Source organism: Rhinolophus ferrumequinum, chromosome 11 (assembly GCF_004115265.2).
Source record: "Rhinolophus ferrumequinum isolate MPI-CBG mRhiFer1 chromosome 11, mRhiFer1_v1.p, whole genome shotgun sequence".
Lineage (NCBI taxonomy): Eukaryota > Metazoa > Chordata > Mammalia > Chiroptera > Rhinolophidae > Rhinolophus > Rhinolophus ferrumequinum.
Window position 1 is genome coordinate 35608584 of NC_046294.1, and position 19195 is coordinate 35627778.

Below are 19195 nucleotides of genomic sequence, written 5' to 3' on the forward strand. Positions count from 1 at the left end.
TAACTCTTGTAGCAAACCTCTCAGGTCAGCACTTTTTCCCCCCTGTATTTTTTTTATACTGAGATATAACTGACACATAACATTGTATAAGTTTAAGGAATACAATGTGTTGATTTGATACATTTAAATATTGCGATATGATTACCACTTTAGCTAATACCTCTATAATCATCTATAATCATGTCACATAGTTATTTATCATTTTTTTTTTTTTTTGGATGAGAACAATTAAGATCTAGTCTTTTAGCAACTTTGAAACTTATAGTATTGCTGACTATGCTGTGCATTAGGGCTCCAGAACTTACTTATCTAATAGTTGCAAGTTTGTACCCTTAAACAACATTTCTCCAATTTTCCTACATCCCTTACAGTCAGTACTATTAATCCCAATTTATAAGAAAACTAGACTTAGAAATGTTAAAAAAAATGACAGAATCTAAGCCAGGTAACTTGGTTTTAAAGTCTATGTACTTAACAATTATGATATATTTAGCTTGGACTGATATTGGTAATAGACAAAGTAAAGAAGGAAGTTACACATGTGTATGCAATATACCATCATTTTTACTGGGGGAAAAAATACAAAAACACTAAAATTTTTTTTTCTCATCGTATTAAGTTGTAATCTCTACAATTTCACAAGCTTCCTTTTTTGGGGATGATTTAACATATAATTTAGACTGTAGGACAAAATTTTAATATTGGTTTTCTCACGTGGTGAGTAAATACACTAAAATAATAGGAAAAAGTTGGAAAAAGACAGAAAGGTATAAGCATGTGTCTATGGCCAGCAGAAAAGGAGCCAAAAGAAGGGCAAGAAATTAAAATATTAAGAGTGTGAAGAGAATAACTGAGGAAGGCAGGTTCCTCCTAGCCTAGGAGACACAGGCAGGGATGGAATTAGCCTTGGCCAGAAGGGGTCACTTCTCTCTCCATGACTGGATAAATGTGCAAGTCTAGAGTCGTGATGCTGTGTGAGAGTATGTAAGGTAGGTAGCTCAGACTTGATGGTCAAGCTGTTGAAACATATCGGGACTAGTGTGGGGTAAGGGTCAAGAGCATGCTCAATGTCTGGCAAATAGTGAGCAATCAACAAATATGTGTTATCTTTTCCTTATCTACTAATATTTATCCACATTTCTAGAGATTAATGTTACCTAGTGCCCAAAGCCACACTCATCAACATGTTAAGCCTCCATTATTACCTAGAGAACTGCTGGTGGGGGAGCTAGATAAGTCTTTAAAAAAAGTTTTAGCAACTCCGGAATTTCAGTTCTAGAAACAAGGCAATTTTAATAGCGAACAGTGCTATTGACAAGCACTTCTGATAAATCACTCAAATAACTGTATTTTACTTGATTTACATTCTCACAAATGGAACATCTACACTTAAGACAATTTTAGAACTATGAACATGGTGACCACTAGGAAAAGACTGTTTTCTCTGATAAATCCTTCTACTACTGCTTACCTCATCTAACGGTTTATCTTCCAAAGTGGTCAAATCAAGTAGTGGGTTTTTCACTCCTAATGAAACCATTGCTTTTAGCCCTAGAAAATCAATGAAATAAAAAGTTGATCAAGTCTTACCTTTCTCAAAAATTAAAAAATTCACTAACAGCACTCATGACTACAGAGCAGCAAATTAAATGATAGAGTGTGTCAGGGAAAAACAGGGATAAACAATTACCTTTTTCATCTATTTTGGCACATTCTGCAAAGAGGTCCTTTGACCCTGTATTCAGCCGGTCCCTATGAAAATAATGGGACTGGAAAAAACGCGTCCAGAATTCCTTTTCTGTCATGTTGTGGGGAACATTTTCTGCATATTTCATTTTTACTGTAAAAGAAAAACCGTAAGAGTCACATACTGAATTTTCATTTCTTTTTTTCTTTTTCTTTTTTTTAAGGAGGGCCACTGTAAGCATGTGGGGATCAAACCGGCAACCTTGGTGTTATCAGCACCACGCTCTAACCAACTGAGCTAACCATCCACTCCTGAATTTCCATTTCTTAAAACCTCTCCATTTAGTTGAAATACAGACTAATAGCAAAAACTAGATTATGAAACTGCCGAACTTTATATACTATATAAAATAACCTAATTATAAATATGAAATATAACTTGAAAGATTAACTATCTTTATGAATCTTAACAAATTGCAAACAAAACCACCTTTTGTACCAAGAGAATCACAAGTTTCGAAGTTTTAGTAGAAACACCAAGAATTCTGGAGTCACCCAAGTTTTGCTCGTTTGATGATTTATGTATGTGTGCTTTCAATCCAAGGCACTGTGTTAGGTGCTAGGGAAATAAAGATCTCAATACCCACTAGACTATCAGTTCAGCACTCCAGAAGCTCACAGTCCAATGAGCAAAGAGGTTAAGAGCATGGTCTCTTGAACCAGAGAGACTAAGTTTAAAATTCTAGGTTTGTCACGTACCATCTGTGTGACACTGGGCAAATTACTTACTCTTTCTGTATGTTGGTTTACTCATCTGTAACATGGGGGTAATACTACTTACTTCATAGGGTATTTGTGAAAACTAAATGAGTTAATATACATAAAGGCCTTATGATGGTGTCTGGCACACAGTAAATACTATACAATTAATATTATTATCAGAAAGATATGAAAATAATTCCATTACAAGTAATAACTCTTTGAAGCAGACCCAAGGCGCTACAGAAGAAAAGGGGAGGAGGCTTATATCTGTCCGAAGAAGTCAGGCTTTTATAGTCAGGCAATGCTTGAGCTCAGTTCTGCAGGTGAGAAATGTTTCTTTAAGAACTAAACAGGCAGGAATGAGGAAGTGGTAAGAGAGAACAGCATGTGGTTTAAGAGAGCGCTATTTGGTCAGAATGACCAAAGCAGTGGCTCTCAGCCTTGGTTGCACATCAGAAATCAGGAGGGCTAGACATTTATACATTGTAGGAAGATGGTTTCTGCAAGGGAAATGATTTGTGAGTTAAAAGGTCACTCTGGAGGCAGCATGGATGATCTGAGTTAGTGCTATAGAGAGACTCATTTATTGATGCCTCGGGGCATGTCATCTTGCTCAGGTATGTTTAAGGGTAAATAAAGTTTAGGAACCACTGATGGAAAGAATGGGAAAGTCATCATACCAATGAACTGATATGCACTGACAGCACATTATATACTAAACCCTTTATACCTACCGTATGTCTGGGATGACATAAAAGTACTTCACATATTTTTTTTTGCACTTGATCAGGAATAAAGGTAAAACTTTGTTTTTCATTGCTATATTACTGATTTTATCCAAACAAATATTTTAACTAGCTGAAGAATTGATTCTTCTTACCTGCCGGATAGGTCCTAAATATGGATTCAATGATATCAGAGGTTAAATTGTATCTCAGACCATTACATCCATCTGTTTGGGGCCGGACATCAGCCTAAAATAAAGACCATATATATACATATATATATGTGTGTATATATATGTGTATTTATATTCATTAAAATATCGGGTGAAGGTGTCTAAGCATGCAAAAGACACTGGACAAAGATGGAAAAACAGATCTGCTGAATGAACTACAGAGACAGAGATAAGTCCCTCACCTTTACTTTTGCAGAGAAACAGGACTCAAAGAAGCCTGGCCTGGTTTCACATACTCTTAGTGACCTAGGAAATCTGCTTCCTTGAAAATCCTACACGGTCAAATAGGCACATCTACATGTGGCCAAAGGCAGATAGCTAGAGGAGCTTTAACAAAAACTCATACAGCTACCCAAAGTACTATACACCTTGGTTACTAAATAAGCAAATATTGACTGGTTTCTTTAAAAAAGGCATTATTAATTCAATTCACTACTAAGCACCCAGAAAGATGCCAAACATATAATTGGTACTCAAATTTTTGTTAAATGTATAAATACTGCTTCGGTTCCACCAGACTATAGGCTAACTGAATCCCGTTTTCTAATTCCACAGATAAAGTATTTCCAACTTTTCTCTAAGATACATTTTATAAATCTTACTTTTTCTATAATACAGTCATTATACATTTACCTTGGCATTATAAGCAAAATGTAGCAATCATAAAAAAGATACCAGAAAGCCCTGAATGTTAAAAGTATTATGCGAAATAAGTATTAATCCAATTGCTGAAAGAGTCTTTCCAAAGTCCATTTGAATTCTAGCACACCAGGGTCCAGTCCAAAACCCAAGAAAATATAACTGGCAAAAATATAAATTAAGAAAAAAAACTGCACATATTTTAAAAATATTTTAGAAGAATACCATGAATTCTGAAGTCTTCCTTAACTTACTTTAAGGAAACGTTAAATTTTATAAAAGAAATGGCATTGTTAACATATCATTGGGGTTTTCTTTTTTCCCCTTCAGAAACCTAGAAGGGTCACATACCAGAAATGCTGCAGAGATACCAACGTCCTGCTTATGATTGGATGTGGAAGAACTCTCTGTTGAGTTCACATTTAAACGATTGGCCCAGAATTCCTCAGCACTGATCACTTGACTCACAACAAGATCTTTATAAAGCTGAAACAAAACAGGATCTTCTTGTAGCATTCTGGGGAAAGAACACATCAAGTATATTGAACTTCTAGAATAAAACACCAGTTACATAACATTTTAGACTTGAACAACATGAAATACTGAAACACTCAACTTTCATTTTGTGATGATTGAGCAGCAGAGGTCATTTAGATTGTTAGTAATTTAAAATAAAATTTAAAAAAGAGAAAAAAATTGGAGAACAAAATAATTGGAGACAAGTGGAAGTAATTCTAAAAAAGTAAAGAGTAAAACTCTTTGAGGTTATGGCTTTGGTCTTATTCATCTCTATATCCCAGTGATACAAGGTCATTGTGTCTATATTTGTATTGCACTGGATTCTTTTTTACAAATAAAGGTGAGTGGGGTAAAGAGGAGGTATGCTGGAGATTTTCTAGCAAATAGTTTTTCATGGTGATAAGTACTTGGAGCCATAATCATCGATGGCCTGAAAGATACTGGTGATGGAATAATTCATCTTAGCAGAAATTCTCATCAATTTACATGCTTTCTCAACTTTTTAACAGTATGGTTTCTTTCAGGTTTCTTATTTACAAACATACTTCTAATGGTTTAGTATCCTCTCTGTGACAGAGAACTGGGAAAAAGAATTAAGGGAACTTAGCAACTTCGAATCTTAATTCTGTTCCTAATGAGATGTTGGGCTTGAGACAGTTAATTTAACTTCTGAGTTTATACATTCTCATTTGCCCAAAGCCAAACAGTTAGTAAAATGCTAAAATTGAGAATCAAATAGAGGTGAAGATACTAAAGCCTGTATTTTCCTGTTATACTATCGAAGAACAAGAGGTGAGAAATAGCAAGCTATTACTCTAGTACGAGACTGGAGAGAACCTAGCATCTCTTCAAAAGGCTATTCTTTTCCTCCTTTACCTATTTTTCTCTTCAAGTTCTTTATTTGCTTTCCTCTTGAATTTGGGAAGCAGCTGCTGAAGAAGGTCTTTCACTGCATCTCGCTCTTTGACTGCTGTGTTTTCATTGGAAAAGTGGAAGTTAGTTGTGTCCCCTGCATGCAGGACCAACTGAAGTTGAATTTTAGCTTTTCCTTCAGGACTGATTTTTTGACCTAAAAAGAGGCATGAAGTTAATTAGATGAGGACACACACTGTGGAAAGTGCCACTCAATAGGTTGTTTCTTTTGCAGAAATACACTCTTGTCAAATAATCCCATACAACAAATTCACTGCTAACACTCTACTTCCTTCTTCAGTATCTTTTTCATGTGGCATCTTTCACCCACTGCTTACACCTCCAGAGACTAAAGGGCTTTTGTTTCCATTCAGCCAGAGCACATCTCTTTAAAACTTTCTAAGCAGCCACCCAGGAGTCCTGAATCCACCCTGAACAGCTGCCTGTAATCAACATTATCATTAATAAAAACGGCTTGTCATGATTCAAAACACACAGCCCATGGCTTACTTATTAATTGCAAACATATGCAATTTTACATGTGAGAGATTTGGTGTCACCACTTTAACCAAGCGATCAAATTAAACTCATTAAAAACAGGACAACCTGACACAATGGGCTTCCTGAAGTGACAGAATAGGAAGTAAACACCACCACCTATGAGTTGTCTTGCTGAAAATCTTTGAGTGTTATCAAGCTTGTACACCTGACTTTCGGTTTCTAAGAAATACAAGTCTATAGAAACAAAATGTTCAAGAGACAATCAGACATAATCGGCATGTGTGATATTCTACAAACCTGTATTCTTAAGAGGATAAAGAAACTACAACTACATACATGAATCTAGATTGAATATTGGTTTAAAAAGAAAAAAAATCACAACTCTAAGAAACATTATTGGGACAACTGGGGAAATGTAATGGTCTGAGTATTTATTAAAATTTTCTTGGTGTGATATTATAAGCACACAAAATAAAGCAAATATGGCAAAATAGTAACTAATGTTTAGGTGGGATATATTGTATAGGCACACGCTGTACCACTCACTCCTTCAATTTTTCCATAACTGCAGATTTTCATAATGAATTGGGGCTGGCCATGCCCGGTACACCTGCACAATGGAGACCTTGTGTTAGCAAAGCGTGGGCCTCGCGGCAACAGTACTGCTTGTCTTCTTCACAAAGGAGAGAGATGGAGGGGCTTGGTCCCGTTAAATGGGTGACTCATGGTACTGTGAACATGATGCCTGGACCTCAGCCCAAACCAACCTACTAACCCCTTAAATAAACAGAAACCTTTTCAATGAAGATGCTTCCAGACCAAGTTTAAATAAAATATCTTACAATTTACACTATAAGCCAGGCTGTTCCATTATCTCACTCCTCCGAAACAATCTATCTCTCCTTTCTAGGCATCTTTTCTCAGTCACTGCTTTATCCTTGTTCTATCTTTGCTCTTGCTGCTGAGTGGCCTAAATTTTTGAATTTGCTAACTTAACTGCAGATTTTCACGTTAGTAATTTATTATTGATAGCTTTCAATGGTTTCTTTCAGAAATGGGCATTCTGTCAAATATTCAACTTCAAAATGAAAACTGAGCTGGCACAGATCCAGGTTTCAGTATGTGCTCTCCTCAACAGCTGAGAGTGGTGGTGAAATGGACGTAGGCCCATTCTTTATTGCATGCTGTGGGTATCACAAAGAGTGTGTTTTGTAAAACTATAAGGCTAGCTTTTCCGTTTAATAGAAATGCTAATACAGGCAGTTCCTAATTTATGAGTCTATTGTGTACAAATGTTAGCTTGTAAGACTAATATCCGGAACCTGGTGAGGCGTTGTTTTCCACAGAAACAAAGTTTTAGTAGGAGGTAATGTTACTAGGATAGCAGACAAAAGACCAGATAGCTTAGCAATACTGAGTTATGATGAATTTTAAACAGTATTTCCTTTTGAAAGTTAAGATTCTAAGTTATTTCAGTGGAGAAAGATGAGGGTCTTGGTCATTTCTAGCAGCAAGTAGAGGTAGTAAGTCCTTAGGGCAACTGTTCATACACAAAGGACATTTGGAAATTGAGCACTTGCAAGTTAAGGGTTATCTATTTTCCAAGGTGTCTGTCATGTTCCTTAAAATCTACACACGTTTTTATCTAGAAGAATTTTACATCCAGGAAAATAAATAAATCCTTATTAATGGTCACAGTTAAGATACCATAATTTGTCAAGAACTTTGTTGTTCAGTCTCCCCTGGGGTCTTTCCTATTTTTGCTTGGTACTTATGAATCTATTAATGAGCCATAAAGTACCAAACCCTTTAGGTAATAATTCAACGTTAATCTTGCAAATTTGGAAAGAGAAAGGGTTTTGATTTTTGCCTTCATACTTGAAAATCACAAAAATAAAACGGATGTAAAAATATTATGCTCTGTATTTCTCCCATCTACATTCAGTACAAAACTGAATCTATCTTCTTAACAGATGATGGCCACATAACTAAAGATTAATTTGACAACTTGCTGAAACGATACGATTTTATTAATGGGCAATTTGGCATCATCTATCAGCATTTTAAATGCATGAGCCATTTGAACCAGTAAATTCACTGCACGGTTGTATCCCATACACGACCCTCACAAAAATACTGGTACACACATCTAGTATACTGCCACATTGTTTGCAATGACGAAATTCTGGAAACCTCCTAAATGTTCTTCAACAGAGGACTGGTTACATACATAATTGCATATCCATTCAGTGGAGTATTATGCGACTCTTAAAAGAAGGTATGTGTGGAGATCTTTACATGAGGTAGAGATGTACAGAGATGAGGTAAAGCTGTACACACTATTATTAAGTGGAAAAGGCAAGTTACAGAATACTACTACACATTCAGTGATCCCACTTTGTAATGATTTCTATATGGTTGATTTTTTGGATATTAAAAAATCCACAGATTTTATAAGCAATTTTCTAAAATTACTAACAAATGTGACATACATTAGACCTTAATATTGACTTACATTTAATATCCGCATACATATGGCTGATTGTAAATCTATCTTTGCCTTCAGGTGCCCAAGCAATTCTTTCTGCCATGAGGTATAGAGCTCCATCTTGCTTCTTTTGACGCACCTTCTTTACAATCAGTAAAACTTCTTCAGATGAAGTTGCCATGATGGGTAGAAGGTGCTAACAGAGACAAAAAGATTTCTCATCTCAGTTACGGGCATATTTATTGACTTCTAGAGTCCCTTCCAAATCTAAAACCTAAAACAATGAGGAAAAAGTCTCTTACCTCATTCAAAGTTGAAGATCAAGTTGTATGGCATTACTCACTAAAAATCGAATTTCATTTTCTCATACCACAGGTGTGAATTTACCTCACACTTAACAGTTTATAACATTTGGCAGTGTTTAAACCATTTTTACATATGCTAATCAGAGTATTTTCAATTTATTTTTATTTTCATGTTATATTCTTAAATCTTAACTGCATGATTTGACTACAAATATGTGGTCTTTTAAGTAACCTATATTTAGAATTGCAAAATTTTAGAATTACACAGGACCCTAATTAATATTTAGTTCAAATTGTTTTAACTGAAACAACTAAGGGCCACAGGGTTTTGTGACCTTCCCAGAACCACTTCCAGAGGTGAAACCACACATTTCCTGATTCCTGGTCTAGGTTTCTTCCTGTGTACTTGGAAATAAAACTGAAATTTCTTTTTGTTTTAACATGTTACAAATTAACAACAGTGCATTTTAGACTGTTGAAGTCAAATCAAAGATTATCTTCCTGACTACAACCTTGTTGCAAACAGGAGCTGGGTAGAGAAAACCTGTAAAAGTAGGGTTGTCCAAAAATATATTAGGTTCGTGCAAAAGTAATTATGGTTTAAAAGGTTACAAATAATTGCAAAACAGCAGTTACTTTTGCACCAACCTAATACAAGATGCTCAGTAGAATGTAAATTTCAGATAAACAAAATTTTGGTATAAGTATGTCCCAAATATTGCATATACTAAACCATTATTTGTTTTTATCTAAAATTCAAATTGGGTGTCCTGTATTTTTATGTGCTATATCTGGCAACTCTTTGTAGAAGATCCGTATCTTCAGCAAACTTAATATGTATCAGGAAAATTAATAAACTTTCATAATATAAGACATATGGTAAGTACAGTAATGCAAACAATCAGGTGAGAGAGGATCTCCACTAACCACCGTTGCAGGGTACCTGAAGAGATGCTAATTGCAGTTCCTAAGTTTGACGGTGGACAGGTGGTTTAGTGTGATGGTTTTGGAGTTCCTGAGTTAAATCCCCAGTTCACAGGCTACTAATACCCGCTTTACTAGGCTGTTTGAGGATCAGAGATAATATATGCACGAAGCACGTGGAACACAGGAAGCACTCCCTACATGATTATACTATTAAAACACCACATGGCAAAGAGGGTATTTGTCATAGACATATTCAAATGTTAATGTTATGCAGTAATAGTAATATTGAATAATTTTATTTTCATGATCTATTTACACTGCACACAGCTGAAAAGCACCCTACAACTTCACAGTGATACAATATACTTTAAAAATACATTCCTTTATAAAAGGTTCATAACTGGCATGTCAACAGTGACAAAACTCTCAAACCATGTCACCAATTCAGTGATAGCAAGAATACTTCCAAGTTTTGTCAATTTCACAATTAAAAGTCACCACTTGAGTTTTAAATACATACAAGTTTTAAATGAAAAATGAATTCCACAGTGGAAAGTTCTTGCAGCAATAGTTAATTAACATGTATTTATTTTCATGGAGACGCTGTTTCATAGTAATTTACAATATCATCTTTATCTGCCAAAAAACCCATTTCAGTAAGTTTTACAGTCCAAAAATTCCCATTTTTTGGTACTTTTTCTTCTCTTGGTTCTCCTTTGTGCCTATCAGAAGTATGTTCATCTTTTTGTAGCATCTGACTGATCCTACCCGCCTAGCTTTCTTATCTTATTCCCTGGGGCATCTTCCCCATTGTAGCACTGTGTTAGACCATTTTCTTGCCATACTGTTCTGGCGGGGAAGTTTCTTCTCAGTAGTATAGGTCTCTGGAGGTGGTACAGTTTGACTTCCATAGTTTGAATTCCTTTGGAGGCTCCTCAGGCGCCTCTCCCAGTCTGTTGAGCGGATCCTATAGAGGCCGGGCAAGTTATGCTCTGGAACAGCTTGTCGGGCTCCTCCATCTTGTTCCTAAGCCTGCGATACGGGGCCCAGGACTGGTCTCTGGCTGGCTGTTACCTTGCCTGAGAGGCCTGAGCTGCTGCTCCCCAAAGCGGCTAAATAGCTTAGGGGGCCCTTCCCCTTTGCTGCCACAGCTGTATGTGTGACATCCCAAAACAGAGAATACTTAACACTTCAGATGCTATTTCCCCCATCTTTTAACAATCAAATGTCTAACTGCTCTCCATATCTTAGCCTAAGCCATTTGTATATGGCTAATTTGTTACCTAGGAAATGGCCTGGAGCCTCCTCTGCCCCGCTCTTGGGAATCTTAAATGCCCAACCCAAATGCCAGAGGCTTATGTGTGGCTTGTTTGGAATATGAGGCCGAAAAGGACTCTGAGGCAGTCTGGGCTCAACAGGACAGATGCCATGACTGATGGCAATGTCTGCCCTGGGCTGGGAGGGGAAAGTGGCAGCACAAATGCCACACATAAGCCATTTCTGGGAGCAGTGAAATGTTTGATCTGTCATTAGTTATTCATATTGAGAACTTCTATATGGACATGATAGGAAAGTAAGCACGAGGAAGAGTTGCAGACATTAAAAATAATAGAAACCAGCAATTCTTGTATAAAGGTATCTGAAAAATAAAAAGTAATTACTTCTTAAATCATCACCTCTTAGGATTAATGAAAAATAGCCTTGGATTAAAAAGCTAGTACTTCTTACTCAAGCAGTGATTTAGAAATAAAAAATACAAGTTGAAAAAAAAGAGTTGAAATCTTAATTTCTCTGACGTTGATGACCTGAATTTTGAGTAGCCAGACCTTCCTGTTTATAGGTCTCCATACAGGCTACGCTACCCAAAGACTGAAAAGGATCAGTGCCAACACATTTATTCAATAAATGGGTATCGAGCCACGGAGCCTAGGGGTTATCCAAAGACAAACATCTGTCAATTGTGATTCCGCTTTGAAAGGGCTTCCAGGCTAGTGCACAAGGTTTGTGTTTGTGTGTGTGTGTTAGTATATACAAATTAGAGATTGTGAAGTCCCAAAAGGAAGACAAAAAGTGTTCTGAATTAGGACTCAGTAAATTTCTTCACACAGGAGGCTTTGTCAAAGGTTTGTCATAGATTTTTTTTTGGGGGGGAGAGGGCAATTAAAAATTTAGGTATAATCAACAAACCAACAAAATGCACAGGTCTGAGCTGTTCTAGTCGATCCATTTTGATAATTGTATACACCCATGTACCATTACCCCAAACAAGACAGATAACATTTCCATCACCTCTGAAAATTCCCTCATGTTCTTTTCTGGTCTAGTCTCTTCCTCTTACCTTCCAGCAACTACTTTCTGATTTCTATTATCACAGATTAGTTATTGACTGTTCTAGGATTTCATATAAACGGAATCATGTATTCTTTTTCTTTTGTCTCCAGCTTTTTGCTTAATTTACCTTTTTTTTTTTGAAATTCACCATATAGTACACCCATCAGTAGTTTATTCTTTTTTATACGTGTTAGTTATAAATTGGGTCTTGAATGATGATTTTAGCAGAGAAAGGGAAATAGGCAAAGGGAGTGGTTTGGGGCAAAGGCTTGTGACTTTCTAGGAATGGTAAGTAGCCTGCTCTGGATGTAGCAAGAAGTTCATCATGGTGATCAGCGGGCTATAAATAAAGCTGGATGGTTAACAGGGAGGCAGACAGTGGAGAATACCATCCTATGTGGTAGACAACTGAACACCTCTAAAGACTTCAATAGGGATGTGCTTTGCATTCTAGGAAATTAATCTGTGGACAAAATGATACTGAAAACGGAACACAAAAGGTCTGAACCAGGCTGGTGGCAGTGAGAATGGCCAGGAAGGGACAGGAGGAATACTGAGGGAGCAGGATGAATAGACGTTGTACTGGCTGAAAGAAGAATCACAGCTGCTTGTTCATACCTCACTTACAGACTTCAGTATAATGGTGCCATTTACAGAAATAAAGAAGAAGAACGGGTCTGAAAGTGAAAACAAGGAATTCAGTTGGGGACATGATGAGTGTGAGGTGCTGGTGAGTCACGCAGGTGGAGATAGTTTGTAATATATTATGTGGGCATTTGTAAATGTTGGGATGGAGCCTAATAATTAGCTCAGTAACAGAAAGGGATTTAAAAAATTCCATAAGCCCACAAAACCTTAACATCCATTTCTTTAATTTTAAATTGTGTTTATCTGTACCCACCTTACAAACGTAATGTTGAAGTACATCCAAGTTAATTCTTGTTCTTCACTTGCCATTGGAAATATTTCCCCACATTGTTTTACAATCCTCATAGTTTTGATATCTACACATCACATATAATAGAGGATTAAAATTCTTAATATATAACACTATCTTTTAATTGGTTTATTTGGTGTCCTCCTAAGATTTTGATTACAGGGTTAGTGCCCCTTATAAAGTTTGAAAACCACCATTCTAGCAAAAAACAAACAACAAAACAACCCCAAACCAAACAAACAAACAAACATGGAGTTTGATTCCATACTCTTAATTTTTAAAAACTCTATCTATAATTTATTTAATTCTTAATATGTGCCAGGCATTGGACTAAGTTCTTTATAGGCATTATCTCATTCAGTTCCCTGTTAACAATCCTGAGGTAGGTTCTATTAGTTCCATTCTGCAGATAAAGGAAACTGGTTCTGAGAAATCAAGATGCTTTCCAAATGCATCAAGAAGTAGCAGAACTGGGTTTGAATCTGGGTCAGTCTCACCTTGGAGTTCCACCGTGCTATTATGAAAATATATGTGACTGGAGGGATATACCTCTAATGGTAGTTACCTATAGTAACAGGATTACAGATGATTTGAATGCTCTTTTAGTTTTACTTCTTCCCAGTAGAGAGACCCACAGAATGTATTGTTGACAAAAAATATGGGTGCAGTTACATTTAAACAAATGGCTTGATGAAGGTCTGGCTTTACTTAAAAGATTTACTTTATGAAATAATCTGCCACAACACTTCCTGAAATAGCAAGATCCTCTGGTAAAGGCATTAATTCATTTGCTGTTAAATATTTATTTGCCTGAAGCTAAATGTACATGACTTGCTCTGAGCCTCTGCACCTTCTCCTTCCATCTCATTACTTTTACTCATTTTTTTGGTCTACTCTAAGTTCCAAGCTACTAGGCAAGGTCTCCTATTCTTCTCTTTATAGCATTTACAAAAACAGTAATTAATTTTTAAAGTAATTCTTTTAATGTCTGTCTCCCCTGATACCGTGTTTCCCCGAAAATAAGACCTAGCTGGACAATCAGCTCTAATGCAGCTTTTGGAGCAAAAATTAATATAAGATCTGATATTATATTACATATTATATTATATTAGACAGGGTCTTACATTATATATATTATATATATATATACACACACATATATCATATATATTATATATTATTTAAGATCCAGTCTTATTTTACTATGAGACTGGGTCTTAAAATAAGACTGGGTCTTATATTAATTTTTGCTCCAAAAGATGCATCAGAGCTGATTGTCTGGCTAGGTCTTATTTTCGGGGAAACACGGTAGATTGACTGCAAGCTTCATAAAGGGCAGAAGCTACAATGTACTGTGTTCACTGCAATACAGCACCAGCAGTCTATTTTGGTGTACAGGAAGAGTCCAACGAATATCTGTGACATCTGCTTGAGATCTCTGTTGTTAAAAGAATACTATCTTGGTAAGTAAGACACAAGAAAACTTTGCATACACATCTGTGACTAAACTCCAGGAAGCACTACAACTCTACTTACAGATCAGAGGACCATTCCTCACAGATTCCAATAACTGGCTTCTAAGGAAACAGAGACACGAAGAATTTGAAACTATCCAGCAAGAACCTTTAAATTACCACATCTCTGCATTCCCATTACTTACATCCCCTTTTCCAATGTGTAAAGGTGAATGTGCAGAAAGAAAGGCAACAAGTGAAATATAAACCCTTATCACCCTCCAGAACAAGAGCTGCTGTTACCTGCCAGCATACAAAATGGAGATTTGGAATGCTGCTTGCCAGTTGGCAATCAAAATTTTTTTTAACAATTCAACATTACAGGGAACAAGACATTGAAAATATGTAAAGAGTGACCAAAATGCATTGTTTTAAGGATAGTTACACACACAAGGAAAATACTAAGGAGGAATAACTAATATAGCAATTTTAAGACCAAGCACTTTTTCATCTTACAGCAGTGCAGAGAAAGCAAAGAGGAAAATGTCACACAGAAGAAAGACAGAGGGCAATGCATACTCACATTCACTAATAAATACTGTACGCTAACAAGAGAACAATATTAAAACCCAGAGAGGAGTAATCAGTTGGCAATCAAAATGGGGAAAGGAGGGGCTGCTTGCTGCCTGACATCACCACACTGAAGACAAGAGAGAAAAAAGGAAAGGCACAAAGACACCTCTTGCAGCAGTATCCATGAGGGAGAAATAATGGTCAAAACACCAGGAAAGCTCAAGGTGCACTAGACAGTGTTCTGATAGCAGGGGGAGAAAACCAGCAGCACAGAACAGCAGGGCCAAAAGGTTTTCCACCTTTTAGAGACCAGCGGGGATAAAGATACAAGCCTTGGGGGTTGCGCATACAGGAAGCGGTCCTAATTGACTGGACTGATCATTACTTTTAACTGATTCCTCTCTTTTTGACTACATCAATCTTCCTAATATTTTTAAACAGTCCCCTCTGCATTTGCGTGGATTATTTTTTTTTTTACATTCGCACTACCATATGTATTTAATATCATCTAGGAGAGACTCAAACCTATCAATCTGCTGCTGCACTGCTGGCTAAATGAGGGTAGCAGAACAGGTTTAATGGCCCCAAAGTTTCCCTCCCTTCTTTCCAAATGAAGGATTTAGGTCTGCTAAAGGGCACAAAGTTCTCTCTAGAGCCCAGTTCTTCTGTAAGCCGTAGGCCTGATACTAGAGATTATTTTCCTTTCTGGTGTGACCTCTCCATCTCATTTGTTCTAGTTTTGACTTTGCTTTATATATTGGGAGAATTCATGGTAAGTATTCATGGGGAGGAATTGTTTCACTCCTTTATGGAGTCAATACTTACTGCAAGGTATATTTCAAATCACTTAGTTTTTGTATGTTTTAAAATCGGGTCTTGTGATGGGCAAAAGGTTAAGTTTTTATCTCTCTTCCCTTCCCGGCTATACAGAACCTAAAACCGGTGTTTAGGAGTCAATCAGATACACCTTAGTCAATATAGCCTCTGAGAACGTTGGGAATTTATAAAGCAGTAATTATATATTTCCATGTGTATGTGGTCAATTTTAAGATGATTTAACTGGGCATAGACCAAAACTGGGGGAAGGGGTGCGGTGTGGATTGGCACACGTGTTAAGGTTTTAAGACAGGTAGAATTGACAGGTGAAGCAAAAGGTTTGTGGACACTGACGGGAAAGCTTTGGTCTTACAGAAACCGAAAGACTCAACAGCGCATTTCTTAACGGGAAGGGCTCCTCGCTAGGGAGAGGCCTCCACGTCCTTCATTCTCATGAGCCAAGTCTGATCCTGGCTGTGGGTAAATCTTCCAGTCCCTTCTCCCAGTAGAGGGGTAGGCTTCCTACAGGCAAGTAATTACGGGTCGCCTCGTCCCCGCTTCACGATAATAACGGGCTACCGAGAAGGCAGACTTGAGAGTTGTGGGGACGACGACAGGGACACAGGAAAAAGGGGCAGAATCCAAGTCGTCCTGTGGCTCCTGGGCCTGTCAGCAATTCACCCACCCACCCATCCCCATTCTCCGGTCTAAACTTACCAGGTGGGAGCTACGGCCCTGGGGAGGGAGTAAGTAAGTGGGTTGAGTGAGGTCGAATTCGGCTACGCTTCTTAGAGACGCAGCCGGGAAGAGGCTGAAACCCAGGAGCCGCCGCCGTCACCGCCGCCGCCTCTGTTACTGGGGGGTCTCGCCTCCATCGCTGGCTGCGAGGACTCTGAGGGCACGTGACCGGAAGCACTAAGGCGGCCCTGCGGAGCACGTGACCGCAGGACGCGGCCGCCATGACACCTTCCGCTAGTTCCCTCCCTCCCCCGCGGGTTCCCTCCTGTTTCATTTCGTCTCGCCGGCTTCAAGCGGTGAAGGGTTCCGGGATCCTGGCTGGCTCACCCTTTTGGCATAGAGCTCCTCCGGTCCCGGTCGGCGTTGCGTCTTCGGCCAGCAGAGGCCCGCTAACTGCAGGCCGCAGAGAGCGTAATTGCAACCGCGGCGTGAGGGGGAGGGACTAAGCGCAAGCAGGGGCGCAACTCGTCACGTGACGAGGAAGTACCGTTAACCGCGTTGTCTCGGCGTCCCCGGCGCTCCGGGATGACGTAAACCAGGGCGGGGAGGAGCGAGAGGGGAGACAAGCTTCGGAGCAGCTCTAAGTGCTAGGTGAGTGTCCCGGCGCCCAGCGGGAGAGACTGACCTACTGAAAATTGGGGGCTACCGGCGTGGAGGTGGTGGGGCGGGGCTGAGACCTAAGGGCTGCTAGTCTTTGAACCTGACCTTGATTATTTGGTTACCGAGGCTCCTCTCCTCAAGAGCTCCGAATACAGTATTCAAGTCTAGCTGTTAAAAAGGTAGTAGTTCAGCTAGGCAAAGAGATTTTTGTAGGCATGGAGTGTCTCCATCGATGTATACAAGGCATGTTGAACGCATGAATGAGGGAGTCGCCATTTCTCTGCGAAGATGGAGCGTTCTTCTCTGATTAGTACTTGGGTAGTAAGATACAATTGTGGAAATGGGGGGAATCTCCTACTTCCCCTTCGCTTAATAACTTTAATTTTTGCTTCCTTTCTTCTCTCTCTTGCCCCTTCTTCCTTCCATGCATCTAGTGGGGGAAAGAATGCTGTGATTTGCATTTGGTGTGAGCAGCAAACACTGCTCCATTAGTAAAATGAGTAGTTTTGAGAAAAAAAATTTTGACCTACTACTCGGTTGTGTTACCATCAATTAATTGCGGGGAAATGGAAAGATGATTAGATTTGGACTCAGGAAAAGTGGATGCTAGTCTCAGCCTTAGTTTTTAAGAGCTCTGTGACGTTGGGCAAGCCAACTCCTCAAAAATTTGTTTCATTGGCTTTGTAAGCATGTATAGCCGCCTTGTGTTTGCTTAGTTTTTTGCTAGGCTGGAGGTGTGACAGATTTAACAGAATGTTTCAACTTAGATGTGCAGGAAGGTAGAGTTTTGTTAGATGGAGGAAGATTAAAGAAACACCATAAAGAAAAGTGTAGAGGCACAGAAAGTTCAGAAAGTGAAAGACGAGCAAGAGATGACTCAATATAGTAGTTGGAGAATAGGAGAGAGGTGGGAGGTAAGTCTGGGGAAACTGGAATGAGATTATAGATTATGTAAGAAGGATAGCTGTTGAAGGTTTGTACAGAGGTTTTTTAAAAGTACATACTGAAAAAAATCTTGTTATGGAAAATTTCAGACGGAAGTAGACAGGATAATATAATGAAACCTCAGTATACATAACCCAAATTCAACAATGATCAACATTCTGTTTGTACAGTCCCTTTAAATTTCTAGGTACTTTTTATATTCATTGTCACATTTGATTAATAGTAGCTTTTACTTTGAGCTCAATTCTGCTGTATCTACTGTGTTTCCCCGAAAATAAGACCTAACCGGAAAATAACCCCTAGCATGATTGTTTAGGATGACATCCCCTGAACAGAAGCCCTAATGCGTCTTAATATAAGAGCACAACTTAATGTAAGAGCTGGTCTTATTTTCGGGGAAACATGGTAGGTACTAGCAAGGAAGATTGTATTCATTCATTTTATGTGAAAATTTCTTTGGGTTTTAGTTGACCACTTGCTCTGTTGAATCAAAAGTGTGACGTGACTACTTTAAAAACACATCTGATGCTGTTTTAGGTAGTAATATTGAAACTTAGTGTTCAGATCAAGGAGATTAGTGTTTGTACTCTAGTCTGTGTTATCCAACTACTTAAGGAGTATCATGTTCAGTTCTAGGCAACAAATTTTCAGGTAAACTCAAGCACCTGTGTAGAAGGTTGACCAGAACAGAGAAATTGTTCAGTCAGGAATGGTTGAAGAACTGGGAATGTTAAATTTTTAGAAGACCAGATAACACTTTTCAAATACTGAAATGTTGTTTTGGAAGGAGTAAATTTATTCCCTTAAACTGTAGAATCCACAATTAGGAATACTTAGGAAAAGTTCTCAATGGTCAGGTTTCAGCCCTATATTAAAAAGGACCTTGTAACAGTGAGAGCTGTGGAGAGGAGTGGAGTGGAGTGGGCAGCTTCTTGAGAGGACGCATTTCCTTTCCATTGCTGAGAATGTTCAGGGATCCACGGCAAAACTAATTTCTGAATTAGATGGATGTTTGCACTGAATTAATTACCTGTGAGTCTTCCACCTTGAGAATTCTGGGAAGTGGGACTTATATGGGGCTTGGAAGGCTGGGTGGGTTTGGAT

The 19195-nt window shown here is 38.2% G+C and overlaps 2 protein-coding genes across 6 annotated transcripts in view; one reads left to right on the top strand and one right to left on the bottom strand.

The window, feature by feature from the left end:
- The window catches only part of GTF2H1 (general transcription factor IIH subunit 1), a 31840-nt gene extending 15136 nt beyond the window's left edge, over positions 1-16704 (bottom strand). The window contains exons 1-9 of one of the 3 annotated variants that reach the window (XM_033120322.1): positions 16526-16704; positions 14502-14542; positions 12930-13032; positions 8493-8661; positions 5441-5633; positions 4397-4562; positions 3329-3422; positions 1691-1840; positions 1472-1551 (exon numbers count right to left, since the gene is read on the bottom strand). In XM_033120322.1, the coding sequence (XP_032976213.1) occupies positions 1472-1551; positions 1691-1840; positions 3329-3422; positions 4397-4562; positions 5441-5633; positions 8493-8646 (837 nt within the window). In that variant the 5' untranslated portion in view covers positions 8647-8661; positions 12930-13032; positions 14502-14542; positions 16526-16704. The remainder of the gene's footprint in view (positions 1-1471; positions 1552-1690; positions 1841-3328; positions 3423-4396; positions 4563-5440; positions 5634-8492; positions 8662-12929; positions 13033-14501; positions 14543-16525) is intronic. The other 2 variants (XM_033120323.1, XM_033120321.1) reach the window with 2 other exon arrangements.
- Positions 16705-16882: 178 nt separating this feature from the next.
- HPS5 (HPS5 biogenesis of lysosomal organelles complex 2 subunit 2) overlaps positions 16883-19195 on the top strand; it is a 36215-nt gene continuing 33902 nt past the window's right edge. For all 3 annotated transcript variants that reach the window (XM_033120316.1, XM_033120318.1, XM_033120319.1), the window contains exon 1: positions 16883-17137. The gene's annotated coding sequence lies outside the window, so the exon portion shown is untranslated. The remainder of the gene's footprint in view (positions 17138-19195) is intronic.